At 34.3% G+C, this 17,876-nt stretch overlaps 1 protein-coding gene across 2 annotated transcripts in view; it reads right to left on the bottom strand.

Moving 5' to 3' along the window:
• Nucleotides 1–15,623: 15,623 nt before the first annotated feature.
• LOC113225823 overlaps nt 15,624–17,876 on the bottom strand; it is a 101,023-nt gene continuing 98,770 nt past the window's right edge. For both annotated transcript variants that reach the window (XM_026458268.1, XM_026458267.1), the window contains one exon: nt 15,624–17,130. In XM_026458268.1, coding sequence (XP_026314053.1) covers nt 16,120–17,130 — 1,011 coding nt within the window. In that variant the 3' untranslated portion in view covers nt 15,624–16,119. The remainder of the gene's footprint in view (nt 17,131–17,876) is intronic.

Here is a 17,876-nt window from a genome sequence, read left to right as displayed (position 1 = left end):
ATATATTAATTACAATTATACTATTATTTGTAATGTAAATTCAATTTAATTTAATCATTAATTATTTACTTCACTAATAATATTAATTTTCAGATAATAAAATTTAATTTAATTGTTATCGTGTTATCATTAATGGGTGTATACCTAAATAAAGAAACATTGTATTTATTTATTTATAATCTTAATGGCGTCCCAATTGAATTACAATAACCAATCAAGAAAGTCAGCAGGCATGGGGTAATTTGAGATAATTGTAGTGGTTGTGGCACATTATTATTTTATTATTAATTATTACACATAATTAGTCAATCTTGTAAAGTTTCCGTGAAATGTTCCACTAAAATCAACTTCATTTCTATACATGCAAACTTCGAATTACTACGCCTACATCTCTCTCAAAAACTTGTTATAACAGCTTTTAACTTGTCATGATCAGGTTTTAATTAGTAATGGAATGTTCTAGTAAAATTAGTCCTTCCCTGGAAAATTAGTTAATAAAGGTTCGGTCTGAAATTTCATGAAGTTTACACACAAAGAGCGACGCGCGTTTTAAAATCAAATTTATGCATTGTCAATAGCACGCGGCAAAAGTTAGTAATAACAACCATTAATTTCCCATTGCAATGATACAATGTTCACATAGGTAATATTACAATATATATATATATAATATAATTATAATTATTTCGTAAAAAAAACCCTCGGAAGTTCAATTTGTGGAATTACATCTATTTGCCAAGTTTTGTTGAAATCGGCTAACGGAAAGTGGATAAAATCCAATAAACAGCATTTATTCCTATATTTGCCGTCCTTAAAGGTGGAATGTTTTCTTCAAACTTGAATGGCACCACTACACTATCCAACAAAAAAATCACAAAATCGTACATCATCGCGTAACACACAAATAAAAAAAATTCAGTCGAATTGAAAACCTCCTCGTGTTATTAAAATCTGTTCAAAATTAGAAACAGTTATATAATATAGGAAATGAAACTATTTTTCCGGATTTAAATCGCGTATATTTGTTTTTTAAAACAAACCGACGTTTTAGTTTATTCTAATTTCTATTAATAATTAATAATAATTAAACTTAATAAAAATTCATTCAATAAAATAATTTGTAAAACTTAATGTAGCGCAAATTGGAATGTTTTCTTTGTAAAATTAAAAATAAGGTATTTAATTAATAACTATTGTAACTATAGTGAAAAAATAGGGTGGTTTGCATTAATATTAGACATAACTGGTTGAAGACTGTACCACCTCAGTCAACCGTGACCATGGGACCTGTAAAGGGCCCGAAACGTCGGTTTGTTTGAAAAAACAAATATACGCGATTTAAATCCGGAAAAATAGTTTCATTTCCTATGTGTAACAATCGCGAAAATCTAAGAACTCGATAAGTTCTATAATATATTTTATTTTTATTGAATATCATAATGCTAATAAATACTATTCCAAAACTCAAACGGTCGTAAGACTAAATTATACACGTGTATCTGACTAAGTTGGAAAGCTGTTTATAAATTTAATCCACGCTTTTTATAAAATTAACTTAAGGTAAATCTTCTGTATTTTTTCATAAGAAAATGCTTAATTTAAATTAAGTTTAGTTCGCATTTAGCCAAATTTACACAAATATTACAAAATTAACTAGAAATAAATTAAGTCCGAGTGTTTAAAGTTGAAGGTATTCTGTATGTTCAGGTTTTTCATGATGGCCTAACAAACAAACTCGTGTTTTTACAAAAATAATATTATTCAAATTCAAATCATTCATATCGGAATATTACATCCATATTATTCTACAAAATTCTAAAATTACAAAGCGCACACATACATTACATTAACAAAATACTAACATAAATAAATAAATTCAAATTAAAATAAAATAAAAAACCAAAACGAGACTCAATACAATAAAACTCAAACCAAGCACATTAGACTCAATTAAATTATATGAACATGATGATAGTAATGATGATGATATTCATACATACTATCATAATATTCATAAAATCATGTAGAACGGATGAATGTAACAAGAATTACTAACAGATTCATGATGCGAATGTGGATGGAAGGGTTTTAAAAGAACGTCCCGGAAGGTCTTACATTGACCAGATTGGTGATATCCTCAAAAAGGCTGGGGTCCGAAGTGACAAGAATAAAAGTAGCTGTATGAAAAGGCGTCGGGATAGAGTAAGGTGGCGTACCATGGTCTCTGCATACCCCTCCTGTGGGACAAGGGCGTGAGCTTATGTATGTGTTTACATTATCCATTTATTCCATATTTCTTCAACTTTCTTGTTTCCTTAACTCAGCGTATTTCCCGTTTTTATAATAATTAAAAATAAAATTTAATTTGTCTCTGGGTAATAAAACGCTTTCCGCGAGAAGCCATTATTATAAAGAAGAAGTACCGGTCCCTTCAGGATTCAAAAATGGCTAAACCACCTTTTAGAAGTTACTTGCCGCAGCTCTACAACTCTGTAGAGTCTTATTACGTGTGAAGCTTTAAATAGAAAACAATTTACACGTCCATTCATTCCCTTTTATAAATTTCTATTGTAATAAATTGTCTGTGTACCACAGGTCATTTTATATTGTGTATGACATATGTTGGAAACCATTAAACCATACTTGAATAGATTCTTAATTAAACGTATTACGTAGTACAAATAATACAAGGTGCCATAAAAAACTGGAAATTATACAAGGTGTCACAGGACATCGTCGTAATTCTCGAACTAGTGTTCAACTATAAAAGAAGGATGGCGAAAGCTGACCCAAAATCAACAAAATGGACTTTGCTGGTATAATTTAACGTTTTAGTATAGTTATTAATATATTTTGTATATTTTTAGAAGTCGGGAATAAAGAAATTGTAAATCAATGTATTTTAAAGTAGATGCAAGAACAACAACGCAATTGATTTAGTTCGACCATAGATTAAGTAACGTTCTTGTAAGGTCGTTTTATTTTAAGCATGATTGAATGTTCACCTGCCTAAAGTATTGGTTATTTTATAGTACACACGTCAAACATTAAAGCTATAAAATACCTAATCAAATAATCAATTAAACAATAATGACAAAAAGTAAAAAATAAAACAATGCGACAAAAATGTTTAGATAACATTTAAATACGAGATACGAAAGATAGCCAAGGAAATTTTTGACAAGTGGCCTCTTGCCAATATCACTTTTATATTGAGAACAGTGTGACCATTTGTGGCAGATTTCTGCCATTTGGGCAGATTAAATTATTATTCATTTTCATTGCTGCAGAACATAAGATAAGTTATATTAAATGTGACAGAGTTTGGTAGATTTGGGGATATTCGGGAAGTTCGTTATTATTTTAGGGAACAAACTGAAATTTTGTTGTTTTCTGCTACTACAAACAAACATCTGAAGCAAAATACAGGACAATGTTACAAGCATAACCTATATCAACTTTACAACCCCAGGTTCTACAGGCTGTATTCAACTAGCTTTTTGATGCTATGATAATGAATCACAAATATTGATAACTTTAATGCATGTCGTCAAAAGACACAGTGGTCACAAAATACACGGGATGTCGCCATCCTTCTTTCCGTGTCAAGTTTTATTATTTAAATATTCAAGTATATTATCGTGTAATTATTAAATAATATTTCACAATAAAATACTCGAATATTAAATAATATGGCACGATAAAAAATCAAATACTTAGATAAATAATAAAAACCACGGAAATTAGGTAGTGACCACTAGTCCGAGAATGACCGAACATTCTTGCTGATTGTCTCCCAGGGTGGGCCAGGTATAAGGGGAAAATGGAGAAAAATTCATCTTGTATGGAGGCTTTTCTTGCACCTCAACCACTAGAGCTCTACATACCAAATATACGACACTGGAAAAATAAAACGTCTAATGTGTATTTGGAAAATATTAAAGGAGAGCAGTTTAAAGTAATTTTTTTAAGAAAAAATATTCCTAACTGTAATTTTACTGGTTACGTGGAAAAGCTGGAGCTTTCCAGTTGTCCATACAACAAACATAATTAGAGTTGTGATTTTTTTCTTAAAGAAATAAATTTAAATCGCTCTCCTGTAAGTTATAATTTGCAAATGCACGTTAGACGTTTTATCTTTCCAGGATCGAACATCTAGGTCTTCAAAAGATTTTTATGGAGATCAAAAATTTTAATTGTATTAGCTAGGTGGGTCGGTTTCGTTTTGTCTTCTTGGAGGAAATAAATTATTTTAACTACCATCTATGAGACAAGCCGAGAACTTCGACACAATTTTATATCCCCCTACTAAATCAACCCTCTCTCTAAAGCACTATCTCTTAAAGTTATCATCCTTCGTTAAGACTTGTTCTGTCACCACCCGACAGATGGCGCTTTTCGGGCTTCAATAAACGCCATCTATGATCATTTCTACGAACTATTTAGTAACAAAAATTGTGTCCTGAAACCTTAGAGGATGGAAAAAAATAAAAGAAAGGAGCTGACCTAAGTACAGAATCAACGTGCATATTACCAAAATTTGAAAGTTACAAATGGCGGATTTCTTTAGTGTTGTACCATAATCTATCGATAAGTCATTATCGACATGCAAATGTATGGCTTGAATTTTTGTTTCTTTAGTTTACTGTAACCAAAGTATGCCTAAACAAACACAAGTCTGATAATTTAATCTCGAGTGGTATATTATTATAAATGTCAACACACATTTTTAAACTTCAAAAAAAATTTATTTTCAACATTACAACTGGTAACTTATTTAGTAAAAGTCACCAAACTGCTGTGCAGTTTGTTGGCGACATGCACATTCTTGCTTAATTATACCTACTTTACTTGTATTTAACATTACGTAGTATTAATTGTACTTACTAAATAAAATATAAAAATTACTTTAAGAGGTACGCCTTTAACCTACATTTTAGTACATATTTACATAACGTCTTTTAACTAACCGTCAAGGTACAAGTCTATTCAGGTTTCTGCGGATTCTAGTATTCCCGTTAATTCCCGGGCTTTCTTAAGCAAATGAATCTATCAAGCAATTTTAACACAGAAATAATGGAAGTAGTTGTAAAAATCAATTATCGGAAATCAACAATTATCATGTACTAGCTTTTCCCCACGATAAAATCCCCGCAATAAAGTTGCAAAAAAGAAATGACAAAAACGAACGTGGTGGATGCTGATTATTCCAGAAACAGAACAATATGACATTTTGTTGATATATAATATATACTTCTTTATTTTGTGTTTTGATTTTTTTTTTAATAGAGTTATAAAACCAGTATGCATTTCATATGCGGACGGACTAACGTGTGAACGCTATTGGTCGAGCGCCTTTGGTTTGTGATAAGCCGAATGAACTCTATACACGTTGGCGCTCGCCTTCACTCGGTCAGCTAGGCGAGTGACACCGAACAAGGCAAGGCAAGGCAAATAGGCTGTCTATACGTTGGTATGTTGTCATTGTATTGCAGGCTTTAAAAAAATAGTCATTTTTAATAGTTAGAGTTGTCATTGGGAAAAATCAGAAGTGGATAATTTTGTTTTCAGGAACTGAGAATAGCTAGTAAATGAGTCTTGTTTAATCTAAATTGAACATAAAATTATTTACCAATAAACCTAATGATGGAATAGCATTGTCATGTAATCTAGTTACATTTAAAGTTCTGTTAAAATTTGACTCTTCAAAATGAAGCGAACAAATGAAGATGGTCTTTGATCCAACGTTTATATTCGGCAGTCCTATGATTTCCAACCATTCTTTCTTCCTTTTTTCATTTGTAGGAAAACTTGAAATAATAATAATAAAACAATAAAAACCTCATAGTGAATTGTTTTAATAACAGAATATCGATAATATGTATGCTTACAAGATCAACACTATCTCAAAATAATCGTTAACAACAATCATCAAAATATACAAACAAACAGGCAATCTAAAGTAACAAAAGCAAAATTTGGCAAGATTTATAAATAAACTACTTAAATAAGTCTAATTACATAAAATATTCGGGCTATTGTGTGATTTATAGACAAAAAAATAACACATGCCTGTGCAATGTAACATTCGATTGATTTGCAGTTTTTCTAAAGCCGCATCCTTTAATGCTGCAGCGTCGCATTTTTATTAATACCTAATTATTCTCACTGTCAATATTTTTGTCCAATTTAATTATAATACATGTGAATAATTCAATAATACATTTGGAAAAACATTTGTTTTGACATTTGATGTACTTCCCTTTGACAACGGTATCATGTACCTCATGTACTTGAAATGGCCACGGTTGGCATTTAAAATGACGTTACGAATTTTCGATTCCCGTGTTTGACACAGACCAATGTAATGCTATCTCTTTTGGCTTAAGAAGGCACGTAATAGTTAAACAAAGACAATAATATGTTTATGTTTTCGACGTCGAAATGCATCATATACATATAACGTCTGATTTATATATGTCAACGTAACATGTCCTTTAGTTTCCATAGTCTAAGCCTGAAACAAACCATCCTCGCGTTCAAGTTTCTGTCAAGCTTTTGTTCCGAATCAGGGGTAAAACTTCGGCTTAGCGGTCATAGTAACACGCGACGTTTTGGGAATTATACGTTCTTCCGATTCGTGATTCTGATTGTTAAGTTAAAACAAAGAATTGTGTGTTTTCAAACCGCATTCGTGCACTTATAATTCTGTAATATATTATAAATACCAATTAATATATATGTTACTGGAAATGTATGTAATCCGTCATTGTATACAATTCCAAGGAAATGTATGTAATTCCTAAAATCGCACGGAAATGTGTAAAATAAATTATATTAGACGCATTTCCTAGGAAATCTATACATTTCCTAAATAGCAATCGGAAATGTAAAATATTAGAAATTTCAATGGGCACGCGGGGATAGCGGGGCGAGGGGAGGGTGTTGCTTCGTCTGATTAGGCGATCACGCTAGTGCCGCGTAAACTGTCAGTGCGTACGCGCATCGCAGTCCCTCTGGGCAGAAACGAATCGGATTATTTAGGTTAAGTTCGGTTTTTTTTATACAAACGCGGAAGTCCCTCTGGGCAGAAACGAATCTGATTATTTAGGTTAAGTTAGGTTTTTTTATACAAACGCAGAAGTTCCTCTGGGCAATGAGTACTTTAATAAAAAATATTATTCTCATTTTAACAACGTGTTTTATTACAGAAAGCATTATTTTTATACATTTCCTGATACGATATTGGAATTATATACAATTCCTAGGAATTGTACACATTTTCTAGGACATTTACGTAACAAATAGTTTTTGAAATAATATTTTATACATTTCCTAGATAGCTTCGGAATTGTTAACATTTCCTAGGATTTGTATACAATTCCTAGATTTCATATATTTCCGGTAACATATACATTAATTGATGACCTCTGTAGTCAAGTGGCTTGCACACCGGTTTTCGTGGTGTCTCTATCTTTGAGGTCCTGGGTTCGATTAATAATCCGGGGTCAGTGTAGAAAAATAACTTTTCAATATAGTTGAGAAGCAGTAGAGCTCCACCTACCACCTCACCTATTTCTGCCGCCAAGCAGTAATGGCAACATTACTGTGTTCCGATTTCGAAGGGTAAGGGTGCTGGTGAAATTACATGAGACTTGTCAACTTATGTCTCAGGGTGACTTGCACAGTGGCAGTACTCCTCAGATATTTGCGATTTAAAGCTCTGAGTGGCACTGCAACTATTATGGACTGGCGTGTATCTTATTAGGGTCAAAACTTGTTCGTCACTAGATATTATATAAAAATATTATTTCTGATGCATGCACACCTAAATAATTCCTATTCATTTTCGCCTTCAAAAGGTCCAAGTTATAGCGTTCGGGGAACGAATCCGCAGGCAGGTAATTCTACTCTATAGTTCGCCATATAAATATGGAAGCGAAACTCTTCGCTCGAATCCTGGGAATATCCACAACACAAAGGAACCCCAACCTACGTGTTGTCTCGGGTCTGGTTATTTGTGGTCGTTATTTCCGATTTCCATGACACAATAGCGCTCTAATTACTTATTTTGGGAATCGGAGCAACATGTGTGAAGGTGTCTAATATATACTTTAATAATTATAACTTCGAGTTCTTAGGTTTTCGCGATTTTTACACATAGGAAATGAAACTTTATTTTCCGGATTTAAATCGCGTATATTTGTTTTTTCAAACAAATCGACGTTTCGCCCTTTACAGGTACCATGGTCACGGTGACTGAGGTGGTACAGTCTTCAACCAATTATGTCTAATATTGATGCAAACCACCCTATTTTTTCACTATAGTTACAATAGTTATTAATTAAATATCTTATTTTTAATTTTACAAAGAAAACATTCCAATTTACGCTACATTACGTTTTACAAATTATTTTATTGAATGATTTTTTATTAAGTTCAATTTATTATTAATTATTGATAGAAATTAGAATAAACTAAAACTGGTGGTACGGAAAACCATCTTCCCTGTTGAAATTAGGATGTTTTTTTAATTTCAATGGCCTCTCGCAGCATCCTGGGTAGATAACGGACTTCTTTTGCAAGGATGCAGGAGTTTACAAGCTTGACTGTGAGTGCGGTCTCTCTTATATTGGACAAACAAAGCGAAGTATTTGTACCCGCGTCAAAGAACATATAGCTGATGTCAAACACCGTCGCGTAAACAAGTCTGCAGTCTGCGAGCATGCGATGGATAAATCTACACATTCAATGAAGTTTGACAAACCCCAGGTCCTTGCAAAAGAAGTTCGTTATCTACCCAGGATGCTGCGAGAGGCCATTGAAATTAAAAAACATCCTAATTTCAACAGGGAAGATGGTTTCTCCGTACCACCAGTTTGGGAACCAGTATTTCCTGTAATCAAAAATCCCAAACAGACATAAGACTGCAGTACTAATTAATATGTTTTAGTTTATTCTAATTTATATTAATAATTAATAATAAATTGAACTTAATAAAAATTCATTCAATAAAATAATTTGTAAAACTTAACAAAGCGTAAATTGGAATGTTTTCTTTGTAAAATTAAAAATAAGGTACTTAATTAATAACTATTGTAACTATTGTGAAAAAGTAGGGTGGTTTGCATTAATATTAGACATAACTGGTTGAAGACTGTACCACCTCAGTCAACCGTGACCGTGAGACCTGTAAAGGGCCCGAAACGTCGGTTTGTTTGAAAAAACAAATATACGCGATTTAAATCCGGAAAAATAGTTTCATTTCCTTTAATTATAACTTCTTTATAAAAAAAACCGACCAGAATACACACACCATCTATCGTTACCTAATAGTTACAGAAAAGTGCGCTTAATCGGATTCATCCCTTAGTTTGCCACCCTTAGAGGTGGAATAGTTTCTTTAAATTGAAATGGGACTAACACTAAGTTACGCTCTTTCAAACAAAAAGAAAATCGTCAAAATCGGTACACAAATTCATTAATTAAATATATAAGTAATCGTATTCGAATACGTATAAAAAATAGTCGAATTGAGAATCCTCCTTTTTTGAAGTCGGTTAAAAACGCAAAGGTTTGTGTTAAGTATTTAAAAAAATTTAAATAAAGAAAGCTACCTTGTGACATTAAAACTCAAGTCACACTGGCGCAGAGTCGAAGCGTCGCGACGGGTCATGTTTTTCGCTTATAGCATATTCATCTCTATTTTCCCATTATTAAGGTACAAATTTGTGTTATACAAATACGGAGTAACTTAAGTGCAGTGAGGCGTCAGACGCCGACCACACTGTGATCCGGGCGCACCAATACGAGCGTCGCCAGGCGTTGTAGTTGAAACCCAGGACGCGACGCGACGCTTCGACTCTCCGCCAGTGTGAGTTGAACCTAACTGGAATAGTTAACTCATTTGTTTAAATCGAATTTTTGTTCGACATCTTTCGAAACTATACGTGGTAATCATGAGCTTCCTGAATCATTCATCGTGAACTTAAAAATATTGCTAAAGTCTTTATCATTTCTAAACTCCTAATCCCAGGTAGTAAACAACCAACCGCTGAGTACGGCTCTGCTACGACGAAATAAAACACAAATTTAATACGTCGCAAATTACTTTAGATTTATTTTTATAAAAGTAACTGGTAAACAAAATATTAAATTATTGCAAATAAGGAATATCGATAAATATCTTCTTTTATTATTATTATTATTACAGTAATAATTATTAGTAACTATAGTTATTTTTGTTACCCATTCCGTTTAATCTATATATCTCCAAGCTGTTTCAATATATCTTATAATTATTGCACACAAGTTTTCGAAAATACTTTAGCTTCTACATAATTCACTCATTATTTGTGTAAATCATTTTTGAAATCCATAACTTTCACAAAATATATTTTTACCGAAATAAAAACTAAACATAATTGGCATAATTTATTTCGTTCAGTCGGACGGCACTAATTCTAAAAACCAATTAAATTCATAACAAATCTTATAAGATTTATATCATTTATAATATTTTTAGACGGAAAAATATTTATTACAAACTAAAAAGAATTTATCCTTAAAAGATACATTAAAATCGACTTTGTAATTTATACACAACAAAAAAATTTCAAAATCGAATTTTGTTTTAGTCGAAAATGTACCTAACTACAATGGATTTTCAATTCCATTCTATTTTTTTTAAACAAAAATTCACAAATGGGAAATTATTTTACATATTCCATTTACTTATTTAATATAATACATATTGTATTTACTCGCTACACAGCATTTTCAACTTAATTAGAACAAGTCAAAGTTGTGTCTGGTGATCAAGAAACAAAACCGAAACTGGGCCCAAGTTTAAATTCTCAGAGCGCGTTCCGTTTAAAGTGTCGTGGCTTGTATATTTAAATGAAGTTGTTCACATATAGTACAACACGATTAACTAACGTACACAACTATTTTGATGTTACGACAGACTGTCGTGACAATGGGAAGAGCTAGAACGACGTCGTCGCGTTACGATAAAAATGTAACGTCAGATAATCGCAGCTTCAAACGATTCTGTCGTGCAAGCGACAAGGCGGCTGCAGTTAACCGATAAATTGTCGTCGCGATCTAGTGGGAACAAGTTGACACGACAGTCGTTCAATGATAAAATAAACGTCCACGACAAAGTCACGACAGACAGTCGTGATATAGGAACAGGCTAGACTCGACAGTCTAATAGAACGTTACGACGTTACAGGACGCGCCCTCAGTTATATATCGATAGAGTGTCAATGCCAGAATTTTGAACGTTTGATATTATGCTAAAAGTTAAGGTTTATCATTAGCTAGCCATCGAGCTGTTACTTAACTGCCATCAATGACACGTCGATGACACAGTCTACTAATTATTTGACATAAAGAAAATACATTTAATTAGAACACTGAATTGCTCTTTAAATGATGTAATAATTAAGGTACACATTTCCATGGTAGTTTTAGTAACAACATCGATCGTCAGTATTTTAATGACATAATGAATGTCATTGCTAGACATGAGCGCCGCGTCGGCGCGCATAGGACGACAGGTCCATTTCAAGTAGCTGGAGACAGTCGGCTATCGGTATGGATATATCACGAAAAGTCGGAGTCAGCTCAAAGGGACTCCGTTTTGTGGAGAATAGACACGCCTGTGTTTGGTAGCGTTAAATTTGACAAGATTGGCATCGCCCCAATCGGAGACTGCCTTGAGTGTCAAATTCAAACGGCCAATCATAGACTCTCGACAAGACTGGATTTCCTTTCCACTGACCCTTGCATTGGTCAAGTACCTATCTACAACTGTGCTGTCATCAGCATACGCAAAGGTACCTGGAATTAAGATATCATTGATATGCAGCAGAAAGAGAGTTGCAGACAGAACGGAATCCTGAGGAATCTATCGCCATATGTCCGGAAGAGTAGCCTTCTAAGTCCTCTCGAATGGAACGTTCACTCAAGAAATCTGAGATCCAGTTGAAAAGTGGAAAGCCCATAAAAGGGAAGCTTACTTAAAAGGTTTGCGTGTCAGACATATGTGACAGGCATACACAAGAAGATCCCCAGTTGATCGCCCTCTTCGGAATCCTTCAATGAGTATGGAAGTGACTGAGATAGGTCTATAGTTGTCAGAGTCAGCTGTGCTTCCCTTTTTCGGCACAGGTTGCACGTTTGCAAGCTTCCAAGACCTGGGAATTACACCAGTCTCAAGTGAGAGGTGGTACATGCGTACGTGTGAGTACATGTTTGAACAGGAGACAGCTCAGGCGCACAGTTACGTAGGACTAGTGCTGGAATTCCATCTGGCCCGCTAGCTTTATTCACGTCTAGATTCCATAGAGTTCTAAGTACCTCTTTTTGGCGTATCCTAATTGGTGCCATAGTGCAGCCAGCCTGAGGTAAGATTAGATCCAGACGCGAACTCTTTGCAAAGAGTGAGGCAAAAAGATTGGCTTTGTCCTCGACAATGTAGGCCAACGTGCCGTCCGGCCTCAGCAGAGGTGACATAGATAGGCGACAAAATTTAGTTAGTGATTATATAGTATATCTAAAGATGTTTTGTTTAAAAAATTAATTTGTCAATTTCTGGCGTCGCCATTTTCATTACGCATATACAATATGGAAGCGTGCGCGTGCGTACGATCGAGCGCCTGATAGAACTGATAAAAATTTGATTACTATAGAATATACGTTATTTAATTTTTTCTTTTGAAAAAGTATTTGTAGAACGGTTTTTGTAAAAACAAACACCAACATACAAATTCGTTTTAGGGTCGCGCTCGCGCCGCCGAAACGCCGCCGCCGCCAACACTTTTTTGTCACAGTTTAGTATTACTGCCGAGGGGCTTTAGAACTTAACTTTAGAGTTATTGAGAGTCAACTAGTGTTGTAAAGAACTCAAGTCCGGGAGTCTACATAAATAAACTCGACTCAATTTTGAGCAGCTCGGCGGTCTAAAATACTCACCAATCAAAGTCAAGTCGAGCGCGAGTCATCGGAACACGGACTCGAGCCTAAAAATAATTCGAGTCGTAAACCTAACTCGAGCTTTGAATATAACTTGGGTTCGACAACCGACTCGATGCGACTTCTTCTACAATGTCGAGTACGACAAGCAGGGTTCAATTCTATTACCCACGATTTAAATAAAAAACAAAAATCCAATATGGTGGTTAAAAAAATACTTAATTATACTATAGTAATTGTACTACAGTTTAACACACCACACTCCAACACCGTTCAGTACCAGACTTGAGCGCCACTTGTTACATAATTAGACTCGAGCACTAACATCGAACTCAAGTCTGTACGGAAACTCGATAGGCTCATAATACCTCGATCAGTGGAGTCTGTCTTTATGAGTCGAGTCTTGTGAATTAGAGTTGAGTCCTTAAATGTCCCGGACTCGAGTTTTTTACAACACTAGACTCAATTGATATTACAACTTGATTTTAGCAGAATATCAATTATTAATATAATCAAATATTGACACTTGAATGGAATCACAATGATCAGTGGTTATTGACCATGGGACCTGTAAAGGGCCCGAAACGTCGGTTTGTTTATTATATAGATCCAAAAAAAGAATAGTTTTATTTCCAGCGCACAGCAATCGAAAAAACGAAAAAATTAGATATTTACATTTTTTAAATTTGTTTAGAACAAAGTTTTTTCCAGAAAAAAAGCCCTGGAGTATAGTGCTAAAGTTTCTTCTTACAATAACCAAACTTATGCTTTGACAAAAATAGCCAGCATCGTTTTTGTCACCGGAGGCTTCAACGAAGTGTTTTACAGATTTTATACAACTGTACATTCTTAACACAGTCATTTACTACAAGCCGTACGAGAGAGGTAAATTTAAAATATTTTACAGAATTACTAAATTAAATTGTCAACTGCTAACTATTTGAAATATTTACTTATATTATCTGTTAATACCTAATTTGGCCACAGATAATAATTAAATAGTGGAAAAGCTTAGGAGTAACCTATTATGTTTATATATACAGCAAGATTGTCCATGCGCTCTTCAAATTCTACAATTATGGCCCATTTACACAGGACCAATGGACAAGCCATTCCACGAAGCCAAATCATGAAGCCAGTCTAGTGAAAAATGCGAAATTCGCAACGTCCTTCTACACTACAGCCAGTATTACAATAAGTTTCTTTACTAAACGGCAAGGCAAACCAGTGTTGTGGCTCAGGATGCACGGTCACACAAGGTCATTACATGAGCCAATTCAATGCACGTGTGGTGAGGAAGGTATTGCCTCGAAAAATTTGAAATTGCTCTAATTTAGTCTTTTATTGTCAGATTGTCTTTATCACTAGTCTGGAAAATCTCAATAATGGATTGTCTCTATTTAGACTACGGCAATAAAGGCATGGCTTAATGGAATGGCTCGTCGATTGATTTATGATATCAAGCGACGAGACAAACAAGTCGTACGTATGTCCATAACAGTTGCAGTGCCACCCAAAGCCTTAAATCATAAAGATTTGAGGCACTAAGTTGACAAGTTTTTGTGCCTGTAACTTCACCAGCACCCTCACCCTTTAATATCGAAAAAAGGTAAAGTGGTAGTACTTCCCTGGAAGAAATCTTTCACAAGAAGCTTTACTGTTATAGAAACGTGTCACGTTCTGTAATGAGATGGGCAGTTAACATGGTTAAAGTCGGGGACTACAGAGGAGACTAGAGCAAGATTGTGGTGGATATCACAAACGTGAGGAATATACGCAACAGTGATCGAAGTCGGGTTATGGATGCTGATGATGAGCCTATTGATAAATTGGTCAGAAATATAGATTTTTAGAAATTATGACGACGCCAAGATTATATAAATTGCTCCTACGCCTTGAACATAAACCATGCCTACATATAGGTCATATATATATATATATACATGAAATATAGACAAACATGTCAACATTTGGATAGAGCTACGATAACATGAACGGAAACATCGGAAACGGAACGGTAACACGAAGCTTACACTACCACTAGTTAGAATTTACAAATTACATATAGTAGTGTGGTACGGTGTCGATGCAGTTGAAAACGACTAGACTAAAATCATATTCTATATAATACATATTTAATTATTGAATAATATGACATTTTATATCTTGACATCAATAACTTAATTTTAAATTTTTATTGAATTGATATTTAATTATTTTTTGTGAAATTACTCCACTAGTTTGTTATAATTATTAATACAAAGATCGAACACTCAGAAAAAATTCCTTCAATCCGGCCGGATTCGAACCGACGTCTTCTAGCTTACCGTGCCAAACGCTATACCAACTAAGCACGGTAAGCTAGAAGACAGTTCGAATCCGGCTGGATCGATGGAATTTTTTCTGAGTGTTCGATCTTTGTATTAATAATTTTAATAACTTAATGTTCACATATTTTTCCTTACCTTTGATAACAGTAATAATATTGTTTAAAAAAATATATACTTTATTAGATACTAGATAGAGTATATACTCAGATCAACTCTTAAACAATCACAAAGAGGAGCTAAGAGTATTATTCATAAATGATCGACGCAATCAAAAGCTTCAGGAAAGTCAGAAAGTTGTATGATAGCATGCATTCTATACTTGAAAGTATTTTACATTTTCACTAAGGTACTCATAGCTTCTTTTTGTAATTGTTTAAGAGTTGTGATTAACTGTGGGTTTGATAACCCACAGTTTTACAAATAATTTTCAAAACCCAAAATAAAAAAATCATTGTTGCAAAAGCAATCTTTGAAATAATGCTACCACGTCGACACCGTACGTTAATATCGCATTAACAAATTTAATGCTCTCCAAACTAATCACATTTTCACTTATATCTATTTACATTGGATAATATTGAAACCCTCTTTGAGAATTAGTATTTTGAAAGTCAATAGAGCCACTGTTTGAACAAAAAAATTTAACCAAACCGTGAAATCTTTTAATAATAACCCTCTTAATAAATCTCACTGTTTTGACTTAATTTGGAAGATAATTGTGATAATGAGTCATTTTCGATATCAAACAGCCCTCTGTCTTATCTGTAATAGTGCAGTCTGTTGGCTAAAATGTAACCATTAGTTCTCATTAACTCGCATTATCAGACTTGCTCTCATTCTCCTCTGTGATCGTGATCAACGGAGGAGCATCAAAGGCTTCTCCTGGCGAGGAGTCATTCGTCAGCTTCTCAAATTTTGGAGATCCAGATGGCCTCATAGCTTCCTTAACAGACTCATATACGTCTGTACTTATAATAGGCAAAGATGCTCTCTTACCTTTGAATATTTCTTTAGAATTTAGTTCATCTATCATATCATTCTCTTTTATGGTGTTCTTCACATTGTTTTCATCTGCAACTACTTCTACTTTTTCTGTCTCTAAACGAACTGGTAAACTGTCAGTCCTATTTAACGCTTTCTTAGGACTTTCAATCTTTTCGGGAATCGGTACAGCAACGCCATTCTCAAGCTTCTTCTCTAGGAGATGCTGTAAACTGAATTCCCTGGCTTGGACATCAGATAACAACGGTCCATCGCTTGAACCTTCAATACAATACGCAGGACCTTGTAAAGCATCATTGCCGATTATCGAATCTTGCTTGAAAATTGCTGCAGTAACCACAGGTTTGTCAGGATCTGTAGGGGTTTTACTAATTAGCGGTTCTTGAGAATTGTCATGAATAATTCCATTACTACTACTTTCTTCTTTGGATATATCATAGCCAGCATACACTGGGTAGCCGAAAGGACCTTGTTCATAACCGAATTGACCTCCGTAAGAGTAACTAATGTTATGCGAACCATTTGAAGACATACTTAGATCAGAAATTGAGAGGCCTGTACTGGATAAAGCGATAGCCCTTTCAGCGGTGAACTTTTCGCTTTTGTCACAGTCTTCATCAAGTTTTTTCTCCAGTTCTTCTGGGACGTGATGGATTAGAGCTTGATTGGTGGAAATCTGTGGATCATGCGGTGGAGAGTTCTGAAGGTTTTTGTTGTTAGGTCTGTAAGCGGTTGACTGTTGCACTTCTACTACGAAAATTCCATCGTTGTCTGGAGAGTACTTCATTTTAGTTTCGCGGCCATTTTTAGTGATGTCCTGAAAATAACAAAAAATACATCAAAAGTTGTTGCATTAGCAAAAGATTTTCACTTTAATTCGTTAAGATATTAGTTTCTTGAATATATTCAAAACGATACACGTAAAAACCTTGTCAGTATTACATACATTCAATATATACAATTCGTACACTTTTCCTATCGAATTAAAAGTGTTGACCTGGCCTCTTGTCCCAAAATACACATGGCCAATTTGGTCCAGTACACATAGCTATATAATTAAACACATTATGAATCTAAACAGAAACTCTCTAACCCAGTCGTAATTGATAGAGCAACTAAGCCTCATATCAAATCTACATTCCTGGAGACGTATTACAAATGACGCGCGTGATAAATTACTCACTCTATGGATGTACACTAATCGCTCCGAAAATGAATGTACATTAAATACCATTTGTTACGCAATGTATATGTCAATAGTAGTAAGTCCAGGGAAATACTGACACCATAAGTAATTCTACTGCCAAGCAGTAGCGTGAGCATTACTGCGTTCAGGTTTTGAAGAGCACCCTTAGTGCTGTTGAAATTACAGGCACAGAAAACACAGAAAACAACTTTATGTCTTAGGGTGACAGGCGCACAGGTAATTTGTAATTTAGGCGCTACGTTTACCACCAGACGCACGACTTGTTTATCTGTAAAAAAAGCTAGATAAATAACAAACTCTTTCAAAGAGTTAACCGAAATAACACTAAGGATAATTTTAATTTGACAAGCCGATTA

The sequence above is a fragment of the Hyposmocoma kahamanoa genome, unplaced genomic scaffold (genome assembly GCF_003589595.1).
Source record: "Hyposmocoma kahamanoa isolate Upper Pololo Valley unplaced genomic scaffold, ASM358959v1 175, whole genome shotgun sequence".
NCBI lineage: Eukaryota > Metazoa > Arthropoda > Insecta > Lepidoptera > Cosmopterigidae > Hyposmocoma > Hyposmocoma kahamanoa.
The sequence above is the reverse complement of the archived record's forward strand: the minus strand, read 5'-3'. Positions and strand labels throughout refer to the sequence as shown.